This window comes from Delphinapterus leucas, chromosome 7 (assembly GCF_059928025.1).
Source record: "Delphinapterus leucas isolate spDelLeu-1000000601 "Yukka" chromosome 7, BTC_Dleu_Yukka2, whole genome shotgun sequence".
NCBI lineage: Eukaryota > Metazoa > Chordata > Mammalia > Artiodactyla > Monodontidae > Delphinapterus > Delphinapterus leucas.
The window spans coordinates 71,465,938-71,492,164 of record NC_143135.1 but is presented as its reverse complement, the minus strand read 5'-3'; the positions used below and the strand labels follow the sequence as shown (position 1 = coordinate 71,492,164).

The following is a 26,227-nucleotide window of genomic DNA, read 5'->3' as shown; positions in this document are numbered from 1 at the left end:
GAAAAAAGCTAAAAGTAGTCTATAAAATTTTGATTAACATGAAATTCCAGAGTCAAAATTCCATATTGACTTTTGTTTTGTTTCCAAAGGGAAAATCTTATAGTTTTTTCAAGGTATTAGAAGCCATCTTCGGAAATCGATTCTTAAAAGTTCCAGATTTGTTTCACGTATAATTTGAACATCATTTTGATTTAAGAACCAACCCTTTATAAAGGATTTTCTTCCTTTAGAACTGTGGTGTCATTTATCCCTTCTTTATTCTTCATTACTACTTGTTACTGGATTGCCTTCCTGTTTAATGAGAACAGAAAATGCTGATAACTTACCCCATCCAAAACCAAAGTACCTTCCAAACATTTCTAGAGGACTAGCACAAGTGTAGGGTATAAAACTGGTTCCTGATGTATGTCCCTCTGAAATAAATGTTTTTGTAAAGAGGAGTTATAAGCTTAATATAGTTATACATTATACCAAAGAAAGAAGAGGAGGGGATTAATATCAACACAATACATAGAGTAAACTCAACAAAGGATAAAATCACGCTAAAACACAAGTTCCTAATTTTCTTTTAGTTGGTGGAGGCAGTGGTGATAATAGTTAGCTATTGCTAAGTTTGAGGCCCCGAGCACATCCTTGGATGATTATTGCTTGTCGGTTCATTGCTGGTATTATTACAAACACCACACTCTCCTTACTATCTGACAATCAGAAATTGTATATTATTTAGCCCTATGCCTTGTGTGTGTAAATATAAAACTGACTTAAGAGGAAATATTAATATTTTTCACATCTATTGCCTACCTGATACTAATATACTACGCACTTCACTTACTCTATGTCATTCGTTCTTTACTACCACCCTTTGAGGTAAATATTATGACCACGTACAACTCTGAAAAAAGTGGAGCTGGGAGTTGAACCTAGTTTTGTCTGATCCCAGAATGACTATTTTCACTATTGCTGCCTATCCATTCAAATTGCTTTTATAATAGAACAGAGAGATATTTTTAAATAATTTGACTTTTACCTTATTTTATTATGCCTTCAAAGTATTTTGCATTTTAAAGGCATATGTGTAAAAAAAAGCCAAATTTCTTAACCTATAACCTCATCTTTAAAGTGGGAATCATAGTTAGAATTATTGTGAAGATTAAAGTAATAAATGTCAAGCCCTCAACACATGGCCTGGCACATAGCTTTTAAAAAATGGTAACTGTGGGCTTCCCTGGTGGCACAGTGGTTGAGAGTCCGCCTGCCGATGCGGGGGACGCGGGTTCGTGCCCCGGTCCGGGAGGATCCCGCATGCCGCGGAGCGGCTGGGCCCGTGGGCCGTGGCCGCTGGGCCTGCGCGTCCGGAGCCTGTGCTCCGCAACGGGAGAGGCTGCAGCAGTGAGAGGCCGGCGTACCGAAAAAAAAAAAAAAATGGTAACTGTTAGTAGAAATTGTACTCCATCAGTGTGCCTTCCTCCGTCCTTACAACAAAGGCACGGAGTCATTGTCATTATCATCATCGTCATGATCTCCATTATCACTCACCACTAGCTCTTTTTCTTCCTAACACGTCCTTTATGCCTTGGACCCCTCTAAGCTGGCACACCCATTAAAGCAACACTGGATTTAACAACTTTGCTCAACCTTTGCCTTCTGTCCTGCACTGGCTTTCCAGTTGCCTTTGAGAAGTGCTAGCATTTTCATCCCATGTGCCTTACAGCAAGTTCTGTCCTCATTTTCTAGTTTGCACTGCTTCATTTATTCATGTATTTATTTATACAAAAAAAAAACATTTATGGGGAGTCCACTGTACCCTGCGAATTTCATGATGAACATCCCAGCCCTCCAAGCATTTATAATGGGAGATAGATATAAGCAAACAAGCCATTGTGATACAGAGTGACAAATGCTACCTAATGGATCCGTACCAGCTTTTAGGGAAGCACAGAAGAGGACACTGAACAGCCTTGGGAGGTCAGAGAAGATTCCCTGAAAAAAGGACATCTGAGCTGAGCCCAGAATGAGTGGGTGTTTACTTGGCAGGGAGGGGCAGGGGAAGAGTGTTCCTGGCAGAGAGGATGTGAACGCATCAAAACTGTTGAGAGGAGAAAGAGCTCTGTGAGACTGGAGAATTGCGAGTGTTTTAGTATCACTATAGTATAAAGTGAAGAAAGGGCGTTTTGAGAGGTGAAATGGGAGGAAAGATGCAGAAGCCAGATCTAGAGGGACTTTTTTCTATACCATTTTTGGGAGTTAGGACTTGATTCCAAAGGCAATGAGGAGCCGTGAATGGTTTTAATCTGGATGTGCAATGTAGAGGACGTACTCAAGGAGAAAATCATTTCATTTCTTTCATAAACACTAACCTTTGAGGGATGGGAGGTGGAGTTCTCAACCTGAGGTCTGTTGATGGTCTATGCATGTTTAGAAGATTTGTAAGCTCCCTGAAATTGTAAACAAAATTGTTAGTTGTATGTGTACTTGAGGGGAGGGGAGAAGAGACAGAATCCATAGCTTTGTGAAATCCTCAAAAGGCACTGTTATCCAATGACAAGTTTGAAACCACTGCTCTAGGGGCAGAAAGCAAAAAGCTAACTTACAGAGCAGAAATTTCAGGTCTGCCACAAAGAGCCCTTCTAAAGTTGAAAAGTTTTCTTTTAAGAAAAATTTCTCATTCCTTCCCCTAAGTTACCAAAGTCTTCCCACTCCACCCTGACCCACTGACGTTTTGTTCCTGGCCACTCTCCCACTTAAATGCTGCTTCCTCGCTCATGGAACTGTTCTTCTGTGCCAACCCATAACAAGTGTCCACCCCAGAGGCTAAGAATAGACACAGTATCCTGGTGACTTGAAAATTAGGTAACCTCTGAAGGATGAACTCTACAGTGACCACAAACTCATTCTAATCATTTGAACCAAACAGATTATTAACATATGATCAGGGTTTCCCTGCAGGGTGGAGGAGAATGTTCTGAGCAAGCGAAGAAAAATGTCCTATTAAATAGATGAGAAAAGCAGCTACTGTTCAGAGTTGCAAAGGATAAAGAAAATACTAACCTAAATACATCCTTCTGTGTTTGCATATTCTACGTTTCAACATCTCCCCTACCCCCCTAACCCCCACAAGCCAGTTCTATCAGACAAGCTATAATTCTCTCAAGCAAATAGACTTTATTCCATTCATTTCTCCTTAACGTATTTTCCTGGATTTGGATATGGTTCTTCATCTTTCCGTTAGGTTTTGTGATTTTGTACACGTCAATTCCTTAACGTTTCTGGGCAGTGTCTTCAACTGTAAAATGCAGTTGGATAAAAGATGTGTAAGTTGCTTTTCCGTTTCTGCTGTTTGTAATGGTGGCTGGAGTGAAGGGCTATTGTGAACAGATGTCATTATAGATATTTTTTATTCTCAACTTGCCTGTTCCTTCCAAGGATTGCTGGGTACTTCCTCTAAGGCATTTTATCAATTTAATGTAAAAGACCAAAGTACTTAGCCTGACTTGGCTAGTACAGCCAAATAGAGCAAGGGTCAGAAAATTTTTTTCCATAGAGCGCCAGATAGTAAATATTTTAGGCTTGTGGGTCATAACGTCTCTGTCACAGCTATTCAACCCTGTCGTAGCAGGGAAGCAGCCACAGACAATATATAAATGAATGTGTATGGCTATGTTCCAATAAAATTTTATTTACCAAAAAAGGTAGCAAGTTGGATTTGACTGGTCATGTCATAGTTTAATAACCCTTGAAATAAATGACTGGAAAAAAAATAGATAAATAAATAAATGACTGGAAACCTGAAGACAGCAGTGTTTTGTCCCTTCAGTCTTTCTGTGTAAAAGTTGTTTCCTGGATGATTTCCTGATCATTGTTTTGTTGTCACTGTCATTACTGTTGCTGTGTGTCAGCCACTCTCAGCCACCTCACCATCCATATGCCCCAGATAAATAAATGAAGTGGGCCTGCCATCTTGTAGGGAATCTGAAACAGCTAAGGCAACTTGCTTCTCAGGCATACAGATAAATAAATGGCTTCATAAGCAGACAGTTCAGAAGATGCATAGCCTGGAGGAACAGTTGAGCAGTTAGTTCATGGAGACAGGGAAAGAAGAAAAGAGGGAAAGAGACAAGGTGGGGGGAGGGGGAGAAAGACTGAATAGCAAATCAGTTTGTGAGATCTACTGTACAGACTTGCCCAGCTGGGTACTTTATCTTGAATTTGTTTTGCAAATTGCAGATGCCTAGCTCTGGAAGCCAAGAAAAAGAAAGGGCAGTCATTCCACGCCAAAACACTCTCATGGATCCCAAGTAACTTACATTACTTCATTTTTGTGGGGAAAGAAATCATTATATATTCCCCTTCCAAAATAAGAGAAACAGAGAGCCATTTTACCCAGATGCCCAAAACAAGACAAATATTTCTTAGAGGTTTTTTTTTTTTTTAATATTAAGAGAACAATACTTGTCTGATAACTGCTTGCTTTGTGAAACTTTCTATGTCACTGTTCAGCCCACAAAACTGCTTTAGTAGTAAAACTGACTGAATTCAGTGAGTATTAATATTTCAACATACTTCAGTGAAACCAGGGATATTTTTGTTTGCTGCTTTAGGACATGTCTAATTGGACCCCATTTTACCTTTTGCTGAAATCAACCTACTTCACAGAACTCTCACATTCCATTAAAATGAAACAGGCAATCCTAGCATTTTTATTAGTTAACATTTTTTAATAAGATATCTCACATATTGACCATGATTTACAGAGCCATTTTATCAAAGTCAGACCTAGGGGCCAGGCCTTCACTCTGGTGTTTGTTACTGAGATTCACAAGGTTTTCTTCATATATACTCTTTCTTTAAATATTTATGCCTGAAATTTTAAAGAAAAGGGTATTGGTGAATTCACTGTTAGGGCTAGAATAATGAGGTTTGGTTCTAATTTTTAATTTGGACATTCTTTTCAAAAGGACTTAAAAATGGCTTTAAGAGAAATGTAGGTGACAAGAAGGAGGACAGGTGATTTGTCCTCTAAGGAAAAGGGTTTTCCATTTTAAAGAGTTCAGGAGTTCCCTTAATTTTCTGCCAGATTTTAGAGACATGGTTTGTGATCTTGTTAAGTTAGTACTTCCTGTGCTGATCCATGAACAAGCTCTTAAGTCAACAAAGTAACACATTCGGGAAAGCATTCATTTACCATATTTTCCATACCTTAAAATATGCATCCAGCTTCCTATAAATGTAAATCAACCTTACACACCGCCACTCACTTGTGAGCACGTTTTGATTTATCCAGCTAAAAGGTTTAGTCATCATATACATGATTTACCAGATGGTCTTCTAACATCCTTGAGACCGTTCTGGAAAATAAATTTCCCATCCATAGTCCAGTTGGAAAACTTGGAAGTATAGACATGCTGCAGAGTTTTCCAGCAGGCTGAGTGGTCTTTGATCCCTAAGGCCTGAAGAATGCATGATGTATAATATTGGGTTGGCCAAAAAGTTCATTTGATTTGAAGTAAAAATAAAAGACACATTTTTCATTTTCACCAGAATTTTATTGAACAATGTATTCACTAACCCAATGAACTTTTTGGCGAACCCAATAGATGCTCAACAAATATCCGTTGAATGAATGATTAAGGGTAGAGTGAAGATAATAATTCTAAAGATATAGTTTGATTATTGGCAGAATTTTATTAAAAAGATATAGAAATGCTTTCATTGGTCTAGCAGTCCTGTGCTGGATTAAAACAAGGATTAAGAAGGTTTAATCATATTTAAGCACTTTGCATACCACCCTAACTCAGTGGCTTAGCCAATACTATAAAAGAACTTCAAAATCTTAAATACACATCACACACATACACACACACTCACATAGATGTGGAAAACTATCTATAAGTGCATATTAAATGTAAATTTATATTAAATCCCAGGATGATAGGATCAGAAGCCTGTTTTGTATGTTAGCATCAAATACCGTAATTTATTGGTAGAAACAGAAAAAAAAACACAAAATGAAAGATCATTTAAGTTCATGATTTGAAAGAGACTCTAGAAATCTGAGTTTTCTAGCATATAAAAGACTACATCAGTAAAAGTAGCCTAATTCATTCACAACCACACACACACACACACACTCTTTCATCTACGAGCTGAGGATGTGCCATTTTTACCATGGCCTTCACGAGCAATTGAGGAGAAAATGAGTGTTGAGGGAGAAACAGATGATTTCTATTAAGTCAAGTTCTACATGGGCTGAGTGTAAGGCAAAGAGTGGGGCTGAATATGGAAATCAAAGCCAACGCATGGGAGCATATTTTTCTTTCAAAATATTTTATGTACTAAAGTTTGCACAACATCTTGGCAATGACAGCAAGCCTGTGTAAGGAGGTGTTTTGTGTTTCACAGCTAACATAAGGGCAAAAAAATGTATCAGCAGCCAAATATTACTTCCATCATGAGTGGAAAGAATGTGTATGGTAGAGTACATGGTAAGGCCCATGGGCTAAAAACTATAAGGTTTGAAAATCTACAAAATTCGAAAAGAGAGCTTATCTCTTATTTTAATATCTTTTGGTATTGTAAAGGAATGAAACTAAATTTAGTACGGTCCGTCTGTTTGATTAGAGAGAGAAAGACAGAGTTACATTTTCTTGGCATGCAGATCTTTTATAAATCTTAGCAGAGGGTAGTTTTGCAGATTTCACTGGAAATTATTTTGATGATGTTCACTGATTCTGCCAAAGTAAGCATTCTGTCACCTCTTTTCTTTCTCTTCATTTTTCCCATTTGTAAATACTTTTTTGATCTTTAGAAAATAGAAAACTGCCTGTCACATAGTAGATATTCCGTAAAATTTATCAAATTTATTAATGGATGGATGGATACATGGGTGACTAGACGAGCCATTAGGAGATGTGGATTTTAGTCCTAAGGCACTAGTAGGTATCATACCGCCTAATGGAAATGACTATGCGTTGCTTTTTAATGCAGTAACTTTGAGTGAGTGTATCCATGGGCTTTGTGATGTGTGTATCGTATAAGCCAGAGATTCTTTTTTTAATTGAAGTATAGTTGATTTACGATGTTGTGTTAGTTTCTGGTGTACAGCAAAGTGATTCAGTTATATATATATAGTTTATACAAGATATTATATAAACCATTATAGTTTATTACAAGATATTGAATATAGTTCCCTGTGCCTACAGTAGGACCTTGTTGTTTTATTTTATGTATAGTAGTGTGTATCTGCTGATCCCAGACCCCTAATTTATCCCTTATCCCACCCCCTTTCCCCTTTGGTAACCATAAGTTTGTTTTCTATGTCTGTGAATCTGTTTCTGTTTTGTAAATAAGTTCATTTGTATCATTTTTTTAGATTCCACATATAAGTGATATATGATATTTGTCTTTCTCTGTCTGACTTACCTGATCTCTAGGTCCATCCATGTTGCTGCAAATGGCATTATTTCATTCTTTTTTATGGCTGAGTAATATTCCACTGTGTGTGTGTGTGTGTGTGTGTGTGTGTGTGTGCGCGCGCGCGCGCGCGCGCGTGTATGTGTCACATCTTCTGTATCCATTCATCTGTCGATGGGCACTTAGGTTGCTTCCATGTCTTGGCTATTGTAAATAGTGCTGCTATGAACATTGGGGTGCACATATCTTTTTGAATTAGAGTTTTCACCTTTTCCAGATATATGCCCAGGAGTGGGATTGCTGGATCATATGGTAGCTCTATTTTAATTTTTTTAAGGAACCTCCATACTCTTCTCCATAGTGGCTGCACCAATTTACATTCCCAACAGTGTAAAGGGTTCCCTTTTCTCCACACCCTCTCCAGCACTTATTATTTGTAGACTTTTTGATGATGGCCATTCTGACCAGTGTGAGATGATACCTCTTTTTAGTTTTGATTTGCAGTTCTCTAATAATTAGCGATGTTGAGCATCTTTTCACGTGCCTTTTGGCCATCTGTATGTCGTCTTTAAAATATAAGACAGAGGGCTTCCCTGGTGGCGCAGTGGTTGAGAGTCCGCCTGCCGTTGCAGGGGACATGGGTTCGTGCCCCAGTCCAGGAGGATCCCACATGCCGTGGAGCGGCTGGGCCCATGAGCCATGGCCGCCGAGCCTGCGCGTCTGGAGCCTGTGCTCCGCAACGGGAGAGGCCACAACAGTGAGAGGCCAACGTACCGCAAAAAAAAATTAAATTAAATTAAAATATAAGCCAGAGATCTTAACTTCAAACGCCTACATGGGCCAAGCAAGTAATAGAAATGAGGGAAAAGGGTGGGTATAATAAAATGAGGAATAGTGGGGACTGTGGCCAACTGGAGAGCACAAGGGCCTACCTGTGTTTAAAAAATGATGGGAGCCAAACATACCACATGTGCAGTCAAGTACACTTACACCATAAGCTCCTTCACAGAAATAATTGTTTCTAAAATATCTCTGCCATACACAAAATAATACAAAGATAAGTAAGAAAAATATTAATTGCTAAAATTTATCTAGAACGTACTAAGTGCCTAGAACTGTTCTAAATTTCACCTGGCCTAATTTTATGTCACGAATGTAATTACATTCATTTTACACATGAGGAAATTAAGACACAATACTTCATAAATCTATATTGGTTGCTCTATATAATAAATAATTGGATATTAAGAAATAAAAAATAGCACAGCACAGAACAAAGTATCAGGGCCCTGAGCTGAGCCCCTAACCCAGATGAAAGAAGCACACTCCAAGAGAGAGTGCTGGTGGCTTGTAGGACATGTGGGGTGAAATCTTTCCCAAGAGCCATGATGGATTTAAAGCTGACAGATCTGACTGGGCATTGCGTGCAGATGTGTTAGGGATAGTTCCTTTCAGCTGCTCAGAGGATGTTCCTGCCTCAGAGCTGACTCTAATTATTTTTCATTAACTGGTGAGAAGGACCACCCCCTCCCCATCCCCACACCTCTGCCCTTCTCTCTAAAACACTCCCTTCCAGGCGCCTGATTGAGGGTGACCCCTTAGAACAGTGCTCAATACACATTTGCTGCATGGACAGATGGGTTGACCCAGATTTACAGTAGGAAGCTTTTTCTCCCCAACTCTTCCTGTCTCAACTGAGAGACAATAGAGGATGGTGATTGAGAACTGGAGTTCCGGAGTCAGACAGGCCTGACTTCAAATCTTCCTCAACTACTTACAGCTAAGTGATCTCTCTGAGGCAGGTTTCTCATCTGCAAAATTAGGATGAAAATAATAGTCCTTGCTCATTGTCTCATTGTTCTGTTAGGAGGATGAAATGATATTAATCACATAAAGTGCTAAGCCCAATGACTGGCCTGTAACAAACCTCAGTGCGTGGTCATTTTAGGATTATTTTGTATCCCTTTTCCTTGTGGCAGTTGGTGAGCTCTGTAGTCCCAGGGATTATTAAAGCAAGACCACGTTTCCTGCATCCACAGGCTTTGAACTGGTGGCTTTTTTTTTTTTTTTGTAGTTCAACAGATACTAAAGAAAGAGAAGGCAAGTCCACAAGTGGAGTACCTACTATTTACTGCTCATCAGGCAACATGGGAGTTGCTTTATCTTTTTAATGTCTTGTAACCTCACACAGTCCAGCTGGGAATGAAAGTCGGATTTCATTTCTCCCATATAGCTAGTGTTTCTCAAAGAGCATTCCCTGGATCAATGAGCATTAGAATCACCTGAGTAGGTACCTGATCTGTGGCCTCAGAATTTCTGGAGCAAGGCCCACCTGGGTATCTGCTTCCTAGATGAGTATCATCAAAGTGGGAGGATCTTTCATTTAGTACTTGTATCATTTAATCTAAAACTTGATTCTGTATTTTCTTGTATTTTACATGTAAGCATGTCATTTCTTCCTTAATTAGATGATAAATTCTCCAAAATGAGGACTGTGTTTTCTAGTTTTCTTGTAACCCCAACAGTGCACAGCTCAATCCTAAACACACCAGTTGCGAATTAGTGAAAGCACCTGCCTGGGTTTAGCTTTCTGCCCTGCAGGGTGCTGACCTGTCAATGCCTAAACATTGGTAGAGACCTCAAATTAGAATGGCAATTCACCAATACCCAATATTATTTAACACACAATTGTGAGTCTTTGACCAATACTTCCTTATTGTCAGTTGGTGTTCTTTTACAGATTAATGCACTAAGATTCCCAACTTACTGACCAGGGAGCAAAATTAACAAGTCTCTGAAAGGTGAAGTCCCTAACAAGTTTCAGTGTTTGTGAAACAGAAACTCACAGGTTTTCCTACCTTATCACAGAAAGCTAGGCCCCTTATGTCCAAAATGGTTATTCAACTTTTAAACACATGCATTGAAACGATTTTCATTGCAGGATCAGCAATGATATGGGCTAACCTTAGGGAAAAGGAAGAACTTGTTACTTTATGATGTGTTTGTTCCTGAGCAATTGAGAGGTTTGTCATATGTTTTTATGGTAATTTTCTTTGACGTGCCATAAATACCTTCTGGAATGCGGAGGTTCCACCATCAGAGTCACGTGGGAGCTTTTCCAGTACCCTAATGTCATTAAAACAGCTGCTTTGGTTGCTGTGATATGCGATTATTTCTTCTACATTTAAAAAGCGATTCTCTGATCTCCAACCCATTAACCACGTTTGATCTTAACAAGTTGAAAAATGTTTGGAATCTAAGCTTATGATCTTTGCACAAGTTTTTTTTTTCTTTTAATTCACAGTAGCTTTCCACCCCCTCCCCTTCTCTTTTTTAGGATCAACACTCTGTGGTAGGCCAGAACACAGGCCCCAGTCCAAGTCCCAACCCCTGCTCAAATCCAAACACTGGAAGTGGTTACATGAACTCGCAGCAATCACTGTTGAATCAGCAATTGATGGGAAAGAAACAGACTCTACAGAGGCAGATCATGGAGCAGAAACAGCAGCTTCTCCTCCAGCAGCAAATGCTTGTTGACACGGTAAAACTTTCTCCCAATTTCTACTGCACATACCTATTGGCCCAACAGAGGGAATTCATTATTTTCCATTTCTACTTACTGTGCTTGTCTCTGTGTCCACCTATGGGACAGCCACCAGGGTGTCCTGGCTGTAAGAGAGGCTAAATCTGTACATGTAAAGTGCTGCAGGAAAAAAAAAAAAAAACTTGATTTACCAGCTGCTGGACAGTTGGAATGCATAGGACCTGGGCTGACTAGCCCTGCCCAGCCCAGGAATGTTTACAGCCACCAACATGGGCATTGGTATCAGGCACAGGAAACCAGTCTTCTCCCATAGCCCCAAGGGGCAGAAAATAGGGGACAAAACTTTAATCAACTCAAATCCAAACTGATTCTAGAGGTGAAAGGGTTTTAAAGCAACTTTAAAAGCCAGCGTGGAGTTTCGAAACTTAAAATTTGGCCTCCAAAATACAAGCATCTCAGAATAGTAGATGTTTTTTAAGGAAACCGAAAATGTATTTCCCACTTTCACCACATTTAAGTGGCCTTACCTTAAAGGCAAGGTCATTATTTCCCACACATTACCCAAGCATTAACCCTACTTCACTATTTATCTGCTTGTCCCTTCTATATTCTCAAACTCATACATTCAACAACTGCTCCAAACCCTTTCTGCCTCCTAAGACCAAAGCCTTTTCTCCAAATTTTATTCTTTCCCTTCAGACTATTTGGCCAAATGAAAGAAGAAAGAGGCAAAGTTAACCATCTCCAGGTTGATAGAGCCAAGGTACACAGAAAATAAAATTTTTAAAAAAATAAATTTATACTCAAGGAGCTTTGCAGTAAGAGTCAGAAACCCAGGGTGTGATAAGCGTATAATTCATTCAGTAAATATTTACTAATTTACAATGGGAATACAGCCATAAACAAGACAACCCTGTCTTTGTCTTTAAGGAGCTTAGAGCCCTCTGGGGATGTCAAATAAATAGGCAATTGTAATACATGTGATTAAATGCTGTGATGTGGGATTACCAGAAGTGGTTTCAGAGAGGAAGTTGTATCTACTGAAGATCTGAAGGTGAAGTAGGAGATGGAGGGAAGAACCGGGGAGGGTCCAGCCAGAAGAAGCAGCATATTCAAAGACTCAGGGACAATAAAGTATACTACATATTACATTTGCTGAGGTATGTCACGTGCACAAGGATAGGGAAGTGAAAGGCTGGGAGGCCAGAGATCAGAGACCAGAGGATAAAGCTTGCTAAATCAGAATTTATATTGTTGAAAAGCAATGGAAGGGAATTCCCTGGAGGTCCAGTGGTTAGGACTCTGCACTTCCACTGCTGGGGGCCCCAGTTCAATCCCTCATCAGGGAAGTAAGATCCCTGCAAGCTGCACAGTGTGGCCAAAAACAAAAAAAGAAAAGCAATGGAGAGAACTTTAAAGCATTTGAAACAAGGAAGCACTAGATTCAGATTTGATTTGCATTATAATAAAGGTATAAACATAGCGAGGGAAAATGTAATGGAGGGAAAGATAATATCCAGCTTGGAGAGATTGAGGATAGTCTCCCAGAAGAGATAAAATTTGACTTTGACTTTGAAGGACTGTAGGATTCTGATGGATAGAGTGGTCCACCATTCTAGGTGGAGAGTGGGCCAGAGGCCGAAAGGTATAGCCTAGGTGTGTATTAGCTGGTTAGTCTGAGATTGTATGATGAAATATGTAATGCATAGTGAAAAGTACAAATCATAACAATCCTTTATGTTTTTTAAGTAATGACAAATGGAATTAAGTTTGGAATCCAGAGCATGTGAGAAGAAATAGTGAGAAATAAACTTATTTGATCTTGAACAAGGAATAGTGAGAAATAAACCTTGAATGTTGCCCTAAGTTGTAGGGGAACCACTGACTGGATTGCTAAGTGACACAACTAATTTCTACTGTAAGTCATAGTTTTGAAATCTCCACTCCTCCTACCCACTCCCTCCCTTTTTATGATCTTCATAAACAAAATAGCTAAGAAACAAGGGCAGTAGAAGAGAAAAACATACAATCTAAGATTGGTTTACTGGGTACACTTCCATCATTCCCATCAACACTACTAATTTGTTGACTTGTAACAGGCAGAGGTTGAATTTCTGGATTTTCAGCTCTCATTAAAAGGCGAGGAAACATTCCATGAGGATGCTGTACTGGCACTGTCCTGACTCTCATGGAGTCCCAGTTGAGTCACCGCTGGTACAGGTGCAAAGGGCAGTAGCTAAGCTGTGAGAGATGAATGAGAATGAGGCTGCTGTTTTTGTGATTTTTATAAACCATTCACATTTCTTTTTGTTTGGCGGACATTGAGGGTGCCTGTGCTTTTTAGCATATCCAGGAAGAAACAGTCTTTGATGCCACTTTACATTAGCATATGTTTTGTAGTCATTTGCAGTCAGTTGGCAAGGCCACATAGGCTCCTAAATTGAGACATTTTCTCATGAAAGTGTATTATCCCGTACTTTCTATTATTTTCCCACCAATGAAGCACAAAGAAGAGAGATGAGTAGTGCTTGTTACAATGGACATCATAATTACCAACACGTTTTGTGCACCTACTATGTGCCAAGCACCATGCTGCGCTTTTACGGTAAAGGATTAATCCTTACAATAGGAGTATGAGAAAGGTCCTAAAATTATCCATATTTTACATTTTGAGATAGCGAAACTGAAGCAGAACAGATGTGGGCAACAGAAGATTATTTTCTATATTAGCTTTTTGGGTCCAAGATATTGGGTTATCATGAGACATTAGTTGTGAAGTTAAATTTCATGTTGCACAGAAGTAACCTCAGGGATGGCCTGTGAGTTTACACTTGCGTAGAATGGGGATGTCCTTCTCTGGCAAATGGAGCAGTCTCCATTCAGTGTTGAAGTCTGGTCTTTGCTGCCCCTCAGCACAAAGTGACAGCATGGCAGTTCTTGTCCACGTGCAAGGCCATTAACTCTAACTCATTTGTGAACAAGTACTTTAAGAAACTCAAGTTTCCAGAGCTGTGTATGTTAACACTTTGAACAACCTAAATAACCCCTCAGGAGAATAAAAAGTCAATAAGTAGATTGAGCGTATGTAAAAATAAATCCAGATTTGAAATCTAGTCTTTCGTGGAGCAGCAAGGGCCTGATTATCACTCACACACATGCGTGAATTCTGTTTTCTACAATAGAAACAACAGAAACACCTCATTGCATAAGAAAATATGATAGATGCTTTTGAAAAAGAGAAGATTTCAGAAAGTCCCATGTTGGCATAAAAATCAAAACTGTCAGCTTGCACAATAGTTTACAGCAGGAATGGTTGCATATTGCCACATTTGGGTTCATGGAACATCTCAAGCTGTTTCTTAAACATTTAGGGTTTGGGCAAAACCAGAAAGAGTTTCACCAACCACTTCTTCCCTTAATTTGTAAACCCATATTTAAAAGAAATGTAATCCATATGCTTCTGATTCATTTACACTTAGCTCATCAAAATTGTGTTTTATATGAATTACTTGATGCCCCCAAATCCCTGTGAGTCTTTCAAGTCATTTTCCTTAGAAACAAGAATTTGAATTTGGTTTGTTGTTGTTTTAAAGCCACTTTTTTTCCTTTATAGTAGATTTATTCTACTTAGAAGGTTTGGAATTTGTTGGGAAACTGAGAAATACATGGTTTAAGTGGGTTCTAAATTGGGCAGCCCACATTTGGCTTCCATCTAATTAACCCATCTGTTACAAGGTTTTCTTTTCTATTTATTGACTTTTCTATAATTATATTGTTCTCTGTATACCTATGCCAATTATTTTTATCTTCGAAAAAGGGGGTTGCTTTGGGGTTCATGCAAAGTTTCAGTGAAGCCATTCTAAAAACTTCCTGATCCATACTGAGAAACAAAAAAGGAATCTCCTGATGTCCAGAACTGATACCACACTTACAGCCAGGCTATTTTGTTCTCTGTCGGACGTAAACAATTTTACAGAACGCTAAGCTCAGACAGGATTGCTCTGAGACCATGATAAAATGAGACAAAAGAAGGCCACTTCATAATTTTGTCTAAAAACAGACATAAACAAGGTCACTGTGCAACTCACAAAATAGGAAAAATTCCCCTCTTTTGCTAAATGAGTGACAAATAGTTCTTTACTCAGTCATAGAATCAACCTCACTTTCTGACAGCTTACAACCTAGAACAAATCCTCGCTTCCTTAGACCCTCCCTAAATCACCCAGTCAAAGCCCAAATCCTATAATAGGTTCTTTCTAATACGCTCCTGCTGAGACACCCTATGGTCCCCCGTGATGTGCCTTCTTCCTCGCTCCAGTGAGTGATAAACCCAACAGGTATGTTCCTGTTCCTGAACGCAAATTCATGTGCCCTACACACAGCGAGGCCAAACAAACCCAAACGTCAGAGTCTGGAGCAGAGAAAGGTTTATTGCAGGTCCAGAGAAAGGTTTACTGGAAAGAGATGGGTGGCTCGTGCCCAAAAAACCCCAAACTCCTTGAAGGGTTTCAGCAAAGGATTTTTAAAGGAAGGTGAGGGAGGGGCGTTGTTAGTTGTTGTAAACTTCTTGGCGTCGGAATCCTTTGTTTTTGCAGCTATCCATTGTAGGTCAAGTCAGATGTTCCCCTAAACCTCCAATAAGACAAATGTTATTCTCTGTTCTGTAACTTTCTATCTCTATATGAATGGACTCTTAAAGGTCAGAGCCCTGAGAATAGGCTATCCTGTATATTTCAGGCTGTAGGCAACATTCTTTTATAAAAGGTGCAGAGCCAGCAGGAGTAAGCACAGGAAAAGGGCCAGATCTAATATGGAGTCAAATTTGTTCTTCCCTCTACATTCCTGGTGGTCTTTGGCTGAGGCCACTGACACTATAAAAAGAATGCCCCTGTTTCCTCTGTTAGCCCCCAAACTCACCTACTCTAAAGATCTAAAGGTGGCTGATTCCAGAAGGAAGAAAAGAAGGGAGACTGGGAAATTTCCAGGCTCTGAGAATGGGGCACAGAGAAACGAAGCTGCAAGAGGCCCTTGCATTGCGTGGCCGGAAAGCCTAAGTTTTTGACTCAGGATTTGGTTTTGGTTCTACCACTGTGTGATCTTGGGCAAGTTACTTAACCTAAGGAAGCTTCCATTTCCTTATCTTTTAGATGGGAATAACCATACTTACTTTCGATGGTTGTTTATGAGGGGGAAAAAAATAGGTAATATGCACAGAATGCCTATATCAGTATCTGATAGGTTATCTCCTCCAATCTCAGGTTGCCAGATTTAGCAAATAAAAACATAGAATGCCTGAGTGTCCTGCACTTTATCTGGCAATCTTATTCCTACACCTTACACACTTGGTAGGACCAAAATCATATATAGGTACCAAAGTATATCAGGTGTGCTACAAAACAAAGCTAGAAATCCTCATCTCAGAATTTATAGAAATTTTGTCCTCGCTGAAAGCTAATTGCAAAATAAGGAAAATGAGAGTAGTTACAAGACCCAAAACACATGTTGAATGTTAAGGAGAGGTAGAAATTACACTTTCATGCAGGAAATTGAAATTGAAAAATTTTGTCTCTAAATAAGGTCCAGGATTCACCACTATGACTGCAAATCATGAATAAAAACTAAGTAAGATCCATGATTCGCAACTATGACTGCAAAATTTTTCTTGTATTCTTACTTTTTTGAATCTATACATTTTTACAACTGAGAAAGTAACAATGCAGTTTAATATGTTTTCATTTGTGTTTTCAAGGAGAAAATCGCTCCACAAGATCAGATAAACAGACATTTGACAAGGCCACCCCCAGATTATAAAGACCAAAGAAGAAATGTGGGCAACATGCAGCCAACAGCTCAGTATTCTGGTAAGTGTTCTTAAAAATTAATAAAAATCATAACTGTGCAAAGAAGAAAACTGTTCAGTTGTTAGTATTTCCTCCTTCCCCCATCTCATATTTAAGTGTAACATCTTTCTTAGACTCCTTCTCGAGCTCCCATTTAACTTTCAGATCAAGACCAAACTGGAATTTATTTTAGCCTGCTCATCAGTTTTTCTTGCTTATCTTTGTTCCTTATTCACAAATTTCACTGCTCTCAGGACTACCTGTGAGAGTCAAAAAAGCATAAATATTTTCTAACTGCTAGGTTCAACCATTCTCCTCCCAACAGCATATCTTGACCCAGATAGTGTAAGGTAAGCAGACATTTCTCCCTCATAGTCACATCTGTAACTTACGTAGTGCCCAATCTTTTCATCTCCACCTTTGGGCTCATCTCCCTAAGACAAATAGCCCTATCACCAAAAAATAATTGAAAAGCAAATTAAGTCTTTAGGAAGTCTCTCAAAAATACCAAAAGTGGATTGCATTTAAAATATAAAGCAAGAGGGTTCCCTTTTCTCCACACCCTCTCCAGCATTTATTGTTTGTAGATTTTTTGATGATAGCCATTCTGACCTGTGTGAGGTGATACCTCATTGTATCATTGATTTGCATTTCTATAATGATTAGTGATGTTGAGCATCCTTTCATGTATTTGTTTGCAATCCGTATATCTTCTTTGGAGAAATGTCTATTTAGGTCTTCTACCCATTTTTGGATTGCGTTGTTTGTTTTTTGATATTGAGCTGCATGAGCTGCTTGTATATTTTGGAGATTAATCCTTTGTCAGTTGCTTCATTTGCAAATATTTTCTCCCATTATGAGGGTTGTCTTTTCGTCTTGTTTATGGTTTCCCTTCCTGTGCAAAAGCTTTGAAGTTTCATTAGGTCCCATTTGTTTATTTTTGTTTTATTTCCATTTCTCTAGGAGGTGGGTCAAAAACTTGAGGACATGGGGGAGGGGGAAGGGTAAACTGGGACGAAGTGAGAGAGTGGCATTGGCATATATACACTACCAAATGTAAAATAGGTAGCTAGTGGGAAGCAGCCACATAGCACAGGGAGATCAGCTCAGTGCTTTGTGAACACCTAGAGGGGTGGGATATGGAGGGAGCGAGGGAGACGCAAGAGGGAGGGGATGTGGGGATCTATGTATACGTATAGCTGATTCACTTTGTTATAAGGCAGAAACTAACACACCATTGTAAAGCAATTATACTCCAATAAAGATGTTAAAAAAAACAAACAAAAAAAACCCCCCAAAATAAAGCAAAACTTCTTAATGGGTATCAATATAGCATAGGTGGCAGACACTACCCCTAAAATCCCTCCCTTCCACTCTCTGAACTCCAAAAGAACCTCTTTTAAACATAACCTTTGCTACCCCTGCCTTCCCCTAGTCAGCATCTGTTTGAGCCTTTCTGCCCAGAACTCTCTGCGGTTTGTCATGTAAACTAAGCTTGTCCTCTATTTTCCTAAGTTCTCTCTGCTTAAGGCCATAAAGGAGATTCTCTAAAGAAGGAGGGGCTGTGAATATTTCTGTTTATTAATATTTTCTGGTCCTGTTAAGTGTAGTAATCAATATGTTGTTCTCATTTATTTAAACACTTTCAAATGCACCAGATTGCCTCTTTCCACTAAAATTAGGAACGGGATATATATATTCCACTCTCTAAGATTGCTTTGCTTCAGGGCAAAAGCAGGATTCTCTGAGTCTGTCCTCAAGGAGGTTGAAAGACAATATGGGTATTATTTGGAACATGGTTTCTTATATCATGGCCTATCAGTGGCTTTGGGGGAAGCTAAGAGCCGTCTGAAATATTATATCAAATTCAAGGTGAATGTTTGTGCTTTTCTTTTCCCATTCATATAAAAGATTCCCAAGGATAGAAGTCTAAGGCTGGTTTGGCGGCTCTACCATGTTATCAGGGATCCAGGCTTCTTTTGTCTTTCTACCCCACCTTCTTGAGCATATAGCTTCCATCCTAAGGTTGCCTTGTGGCCACCACATCACCAGTCTTCATATCCATACTCCAGATAGAAAGGTGAAAGATGGGAAAAGGTAAAATGGCCTCCCAAATGAGTCAGATTCCCTTTTTAAAGTAGGTTTTTTTGGACACTCATCTAGTAACTTCTTTTATTTTAATTAATTAATTTATTTGTTAATTTTGGCTGCATTGGGGCTTCGTTGCTGCACACAGACTTTCTCTAGTTGTGGTGAGCAGGGGCTACTCTTCGTTGTGGTGCACAGGCTTCTCCTTGCGGTGGCTTCTCCTGTTGCAGAGCACGGGCTCTAGGCACACGGGCTTCAGTAGTTGCAGCACGTGGACTCAGTAATTGTGGCCTGTGGGCTCTAGAGCATAGGCTCAGTAGTTGTGGCACACTGGCTTAGTTGCTCCGCAACATGTGGGATCTTCCCGGACCAGGGATCGAACCCGTGTCCCCTGCCTTGGCAGGTGGATTCTTAACCACTGTGCCACCAGGGAAGTCCATCACCTAGTAACTTCTGCCTTTAGCCAGAATTTATTCATATGGACCCCCCATCAGCAAGGATGTTTGGCAAATGTGGTTTTTCAGCTGGGCACATTGCTGCAAAATCAAGGCTCTGTTTCTAAAGAAGACAGGGAGGTTGGGTATTTGGGAGGGACCTAGAAGTCTCTTCCATAGTGCATATGGGCATTTTCCTGAGGGAGGTGACCTTAGCAACCAGCTGCTAACCCCCAGATGGGTAAGAATCACCACTCTAGAGCACTGTAATTCACGTGCCTTCTGAGAATGAAATAAACAAGCACAACACAAACTCTTTTATCATTTTTTATTTCAATCTCAGTACTATAATAATCACCTTGCCCAGATGTTAATATTAAAAATGATGTATGGGGCTTCCCTGGTGGCACAGTGGTTGAGAGTCCGCCTGCCGATGCAGGGGACACGGGTTCGTGCCCCGGTCCGGGAGGATCCCACATGCCGTGGAGCGGCTGGGCCCATGAGCCATGGCCACTGAGCCTGCGCGTCTGGAGCCTCTGCTCCGCAACGGGAGAGGCCACAACGGTGAGAGGCCCGCGTACAGCAAAACAATAAATAAAATAAAAAATAAATTAAAATGATGTATGAAAAACACCTAGAACAATTTCCACCACATATTAAGAGCTTCTAAATATTAACTGTGATTAATATTTTTTTATCTTTATGGAAATTCTCCCTATTCTAGTTGTTTAAAAATACAGCTCTCCTCATAAACCTTCTCAGGGCATATTGTTAAAATAGGGGGCACCTAGAGGGAGTGATTTTTTTTTTTATAAATTTATTTATTTTTATTTTTGGCTGCGTTGGGTCTTCGTTGCTGCGCATGGGCTTTCTCTAGTTGCGGCAAGGGGGGCTACTCTTTGTTGCGGTACGCAGGCTTCTCATTGCGGTGGCTTCTCCTGTTGCAGAGCATGGGCTGTAGGCATGCAGGCTTCAGTATTTGTGGCACGCAGGCTCAATAGTTGTGGCTCGTGGGCTCTAGAGCGCAGACTCAGTCGCTGTGGTGCACGGGCTTAGTTGCTCCGTGACATGTGGGATCTTCCCGGACCAGGTAGATTCCAGCCCTCTGCACTGGCAGGCGGATTCTTAACCACTGTGCCACCAGGGAAGTCCCTAGAGGGAGTGATTTTTAAAGCCTCGAAATTTTTTCCATAGCATTTCCATAATGGAAATTCTCTTCTCATGAAACCTTCAGATACCAAGCTTGATATTGCTTAATCTCATTAGCAGCCTGTGCTCTCTGAGTTATTGTCCAAGTCTCTCCTATCTGACTCTGATCCCTCTTCATCCAACACTGCCCTACACAGTCAGGGCCTTGTGCTAAACCTGGAGATACAAGGAGATAAAGAGACTGTTTCTGCTTTCAAGGGGGATGAAGCTTAGTGGGGACATATTTTAAAACAAATAGCAAGGCCTTCAGTCTTTCAAGGTGTGTACCACGCTAGCTATCCTCAAGCAGTAGGGGATATGCTAGGGTTATAACTGCAACCATGCTCTCTTCACATACTGCCATTCTGATACTCATATGTGTGTCTAGCTCTCTGTTTCTCAGTATCTCTGATTCTCTGGGCCTCCCTGCCTCTCTGCTGGGAGAGTACTTTAAAAGAGTATCTTTCTCCAAGTTATATCTTTGCCTCAATCTCTCATTCACTCGTTCATTCATTCATTCATTCAATAAATATCAATTGAATACCTACTTTGCACCATCCACTGAACTTGGAGAATATGACAGTGAAAAAAACAGGCAAAAATTCTTTCTCTCATGGAACTTATCATCCAGCAGGCACTTTTATTTATCTTTCTGGCATTCCATTTTTGCCTCTCAAGATGTCTTGCCATGATGATTGTAACCTCCTCAAGCCAGGAAGATTTCAATGTGTCAGTTAATCACTAACCGATAGGTGGAACCTCATTCAGCAGACTGTGATTGAGTGGTCCCACGTTCAATCACTTATTTACAGGTATCGACATAACTAGCTGGCACTTTGAGGCTCCATGTATTTCCCAATACAGAAGCTAAATGCTAAATGAAAACTTGAAAGAGCAAATGCAGCTTGAGAGAGGAGGCTGGAATATCAGGGAAAGCTGAATGAAGGAACTTGGACCTTGGCCTGAGCCTTTGAAGAAAAGATAGGGCTTGGTGAGGTAAGAAGGGCATCATGTGAGAAGGACATGGCGTGAGGGAAAGTAGTTCATGATGTGTGGATAACAGTGCGATAATAACTAATCCTCCTAGAGCAGAGTGCTTTCTGTATGGAAATAATCACTGGAGCATGGATTACATTGAATTCCAGATGTTTGAAGAGATGGGAATTTACCTGTCTTATGGCAGCTTCTTGAGTGCGGATGCAGATGAAAATTGGACATGATTTTCAAGGCCATAGATGTGGACCGTTAATCTAGTAGCCATGTATAGGGTGCATCCACATGTTCTAATTTGGACCCAGGGGTGACCAGTAGCATGGACTTCATGACAGCTGGATAATCAAAGTTGTAGTCTTTGGTCTTGAAACAGAGTAAAGCTAATTCAAAATGGAAGATTGACTATCACTTCCCCTCAATGATTCCAGAAGAATAAAGCCTAAAAAATAGAACCATTCTATTTCAGTCTTCTTTCTATAATGTGTAAACTCTTGACCAAGGGGTAACTTAGGGTGATACTTCCCCCCAAAAGCTGTCTTATTCCTTTTATATAATATGCTATGATGATTATTTCTCTTTATTTGTTCTTACACCCAAAGGCAGTCTCAGAGCTGATACGCCATAAGAGAAGAGATAACCTACTGTTATGAACTAATATAATTATCTTCTTTTTCTCAGGTGGCTCATCAACAGTGAGTTTAAACTCTAACCAGGCTTTGGCAAACCCAGTTTCAACACACACCATTTTAACTCCAAATTCCAGCCTCATGTCTACTTCTCATGGGACAAGAATGCCATCCTTATCCACAGCAGTTCAGAACATAGGGATGTATGGGAATCTGCCTTGCAATCAACCTGGAACATACAGTGTCACTTCAGGAATGAATCAGTTGACCCAACACAGAAACCCAAACCAACTGATAGCAAATCAAAACAACCCTCTGATGCCCCGGCCACCCACTTTAGGGCCCAGTAATAATAATAATAATGTGGCCACTTTTGGAGCTGGATCTGTTGGCAATTCGCAACAATTAAGACCAAATTTAACCCATAGTATGGCAAGCATGCCAGCACAGAGAACGTCGAATGTAATGATCACATCCAGCACAACAGCACCAAACTGGGCCTCTCAAGAAGCAACAACCAAACAGCAGGAAGCGCTGAAATCTACAGGAGTCCGCTTCCCCCCAGGCACACCTACAGCCTATACTCCAAACCATTCATTGCAACAGGCGGTAGGTAGCCAGCAATTTTCCCAGAGAGCAGTGGCTCCCCCTAATCAGTTAACACCAGCAGTGCAAATTAGACCCATGAACCAAATGAGCCAGACGTTAAATGGACAAAACATGGGTCCACTCAGAAGTCTGAATCTCAGACCCAATCAGCTAAGCACACAGATTTTGCCTAATTTGAGCCAGTCAGGAACAGGGTTGAGTCAGTCGAGGACAAGCATAAGCCAGCCATCATCCCTGACAGCCGGCAGTTTTCCTTCACCCAACCAAAGTTCCAGGGCTTTTCAAGGAACTGACCATGGCAATGACTTAGCTTTTGACTTTCTCAACCAACAGACTGATAACATGGGCCCTGCCCTAAACAGTGATGCTGATTTCATTGATTCTTTATTGAAGACAGAGCCTGGTAATGATGACTGGATGAAAGACATCAACCTTGACGAAATCTTGGGGAACAACTCCTAAAGAAGAAAAGGGAGACAATTCACAAACTCCAAGCACTAAAAGGCAGTATTTTACAAGGACTCTGTAAAGGCCAAACTGTTGACTTTTAGTTGGACTCTATGAAGATACCTTGGCTTAAAAATGGAAAGCAGAAAGTAACTGTAGCGGTGAACATTTTGGTCCAAATGCTTGTTTTAAATCTCAAACCTGGAAGTAAAACATTGGGATCACTTTTTCCCTGTCTACACCCCAGGACACAGTATCCAGTTTATCCAAACAGAACTGTGATGTTGATGTGTAATTAGTTGTGTAAAATAGGCTTCCCAAGCTCCTTTTCTCCCTGAAAGAAAAGTAATAGAACTTCTGGCTTGTTTAAACCCCACGTCACGCGGAGGTACTAGTTCCAAGCAACAAGCAACGAATTCCTTAATTTTCTCTAACAGATATGAAGTGTGGTTTAATCCCTCCACTCTGTCTTTTCATTTAGGTTTCCTAAAACTTCCAGGGTAGATTGAAATGTTACAGATTTGTTTGGAGTAACCAAACAGTGTCCTAAGTAAACGAAAACTGGAGAACATAGAGAACACCCAGTGGACTATAGAATTTTTTCCCCAGATTCATCCCCTCACTTTTTCAGTTTTCCCACATATCCTGTACTTCAAGATGCTGTGTCTAGTGATGAAACAAGAACGCAGAGATGGCCAACTTTTTTCCACAACCAATTTCCAAATCCAGTTTCTGAATCTTAGATTCAGTCGTGACCTATCCTAATCATACTGAAATGTTAGTGCACATGTGTCTGCATCAGATTTCACTACTTAAAAGGGAAAACACCACATTGGGCATTGCTATAAAGGAGATGTATTTGACCACAAATAACTTGGGGTGTTGCTTACTGTGACGATGACTGCTGGTTAGTCCCCAAGCTGAGTGAAATTGAGCCTGGCCCTCTCTGCTTATTTTGATGACCAGAGACTGATTTGTAAGAAAAGGAAGTTTGGAGACCAAAGCTGACAGTAGAAGGTATCATGTTTTGGTTGAAGATAAGAAGCAAAAGGTCAGGACCAGGGATGGTGGGTACCGGTGTGTACAAATCTGTTTCATAGGGTTTGAAGGAAAGCATAATTGAGACAAAAAATAATCTGGCCTTATTTGGACACATTATTTGGGTGAACAGCTAAATAGAATGTGATCTATTAATAGCAGTCTACTCATTCTTCTGTCCCTGATGTGATGAATCATTGCCCCATGCTAGATGGGCCCTTCATATCCAGGTTTTCTCCCTCAGGGCTGAGCACTGTATCAAAGAAAGAGTTCCTATTGAGTTGTGTAACAGATCAGCTGCAAAATGGCAAAGATGTGTGCTGATTTGGGATGTATGCAAAATATCTCTACCATTTTCCTCATTACAGAGGAACATAGGTTACCTTCAGCTATTTTAGTTATACACTCTTGTATTCAATTATCAAGTGATATTTAACTGAAATCATTTAATAACTCTTTAAATACCTTTCTAAAAAGAACACATTTTGAAAGTTCTGCAAAGCCCTCTTGCAATCTTTAAAATGTCTAGAAGCACTCTCTTTTACACAATACCAACATCACTGGCCCGGAATCTTTTCTGTGCTAGGTTGTAAATATAAATAAATTACTTGTTTTGTAAACTTTTGTAAAGAATATTTTGGTAGAAATACTTAAAGCATATTCTTTGGGTTATATTTATACATATGTGAAATAAATATACTATCAAAAGGTTATATTTTATACAAAAAGTAAATTGTTACCTTTTGTATGCTAATATACAAAGTTTTGTATCATATGATGGTTTATTTTTAGCTCTTACACTTCAACCCTAGGTGGTCAAGTGGGAACTTTTGAAAACTATCAAGAGGCTTGTTAGACAAATTTATATTCTGAAACCTCAATAAGAAAGCATTCCAGGTTTCAACTTTCCTTTTTTTTTTTTTTCCTGCTCCCAAATTCTTTTTTAAACCCATAGTTGTGTCTTGTTTGATTATTCTGCTGTGCACATTGTATTGGTCCTTGTTGCATGTGGTCTACTGTGTGTTTTCCCATTTTATAAAACAGTGTTTCTCCATGCAAAAAAGTAAGGAAAAAGTTATGTACATATAAACACTTTTATTTTATGGCTCCTCCATGTTACTGTATATATCTGCCAGCACATCCCAGTTATACTCCTGTGATTCAGCTTATTTTTACCCTAACATAAATAGTATGTTTTGTAGTAGCTATCAAATTTAAGAGATAAAGCAATCAAAATGTTTGGATTTTCTTCTATCTTAATGTGAATTTCATAATTAATGTCTATTTATTCAGCTATTCATTAAAATACAGGATTCTTTGGAAAAAATGGTGTAGTCTATAGTTTCTGTTTGTTGGCAGCCTATTACCAAAGATGATGTAATTTTCCTGAAAGCTGAGATAATGACGATTTGATAGACATATGCAACCAAAACTTAAGGATTTACAACTTAAAAGCTATGGAATACAATCTCCCTTTTACAGAAATACCAGACTACTTAACTGTTGGCATTGTTTATCATTCTGACACATTATACACGAGATAGAAGTAATTTTCTTTTTTTTTTTTTTAATTCAAAGACTAGGAAGTCATTTAAGCAAATAATTCATTCTTGGCTTTGTGTTAAGCCCAATGAAGACAAATAACTCTGCTCTAAGTGAATGCACTAATATTACTTGCATTACTGTAACTGTACCCATAACTGTAAAGATTTGAACTTGTAAGACAAGTATTTTGTATCGCGTGTAATTTCATGTGTTAAAAAAATAGTTTAAAAAATTCAGAAGTGGTTCTCTTGTATGAAATCATGCTTTCAGTCACCAACAATATTGTTGCTCTATCACAGAAAGTTCTGATGGGCAAATTTATTCTCTGGGAAGCTTCTAATACTAGTGAAATGCTGATGTGACTCATTTCAATATTCTTTACTTCACTTAGAAAGTTTGTATTAAGATCCCATATGCACAGCAACTACTAAATACTGGAGAAACACAGCCTAATTCTCAGGCACG

The 26,227-nt window shown here is 39.6% G+C and overlaps 1 protein-coding gene across 1 annotated transcript in view; it reads left to right on the top strand.

The window, feature by feature from the left end:
• Positions 1-26,007, top strand: part of MAML2 (mastermind like transcriptional coactivator 2) — a 360,942-nt gene extending 334,935 nt beyond the window's left edge. The window contains exons 3-5 of the mRNA XM_022562095.3: positions 10,748-10,951; positions 16,704-16,815; positions 22,176-26,007. Coding sequence (XP_022417803.1) covers positions 10,748-10,951; positions 16,704-16,815; positions 22,176-23,194 — 1,335 coding nt within the window. The 3' untranslated portion in view covers positions 23,195-26,007. The remainder of the gene's footprint in view (positions 1-10,747; positions 10,952-16,703; positions 16,816-22,175) is intronic.
• Positions 26,008-26,227: the final 220 nt, after the last annotated feature.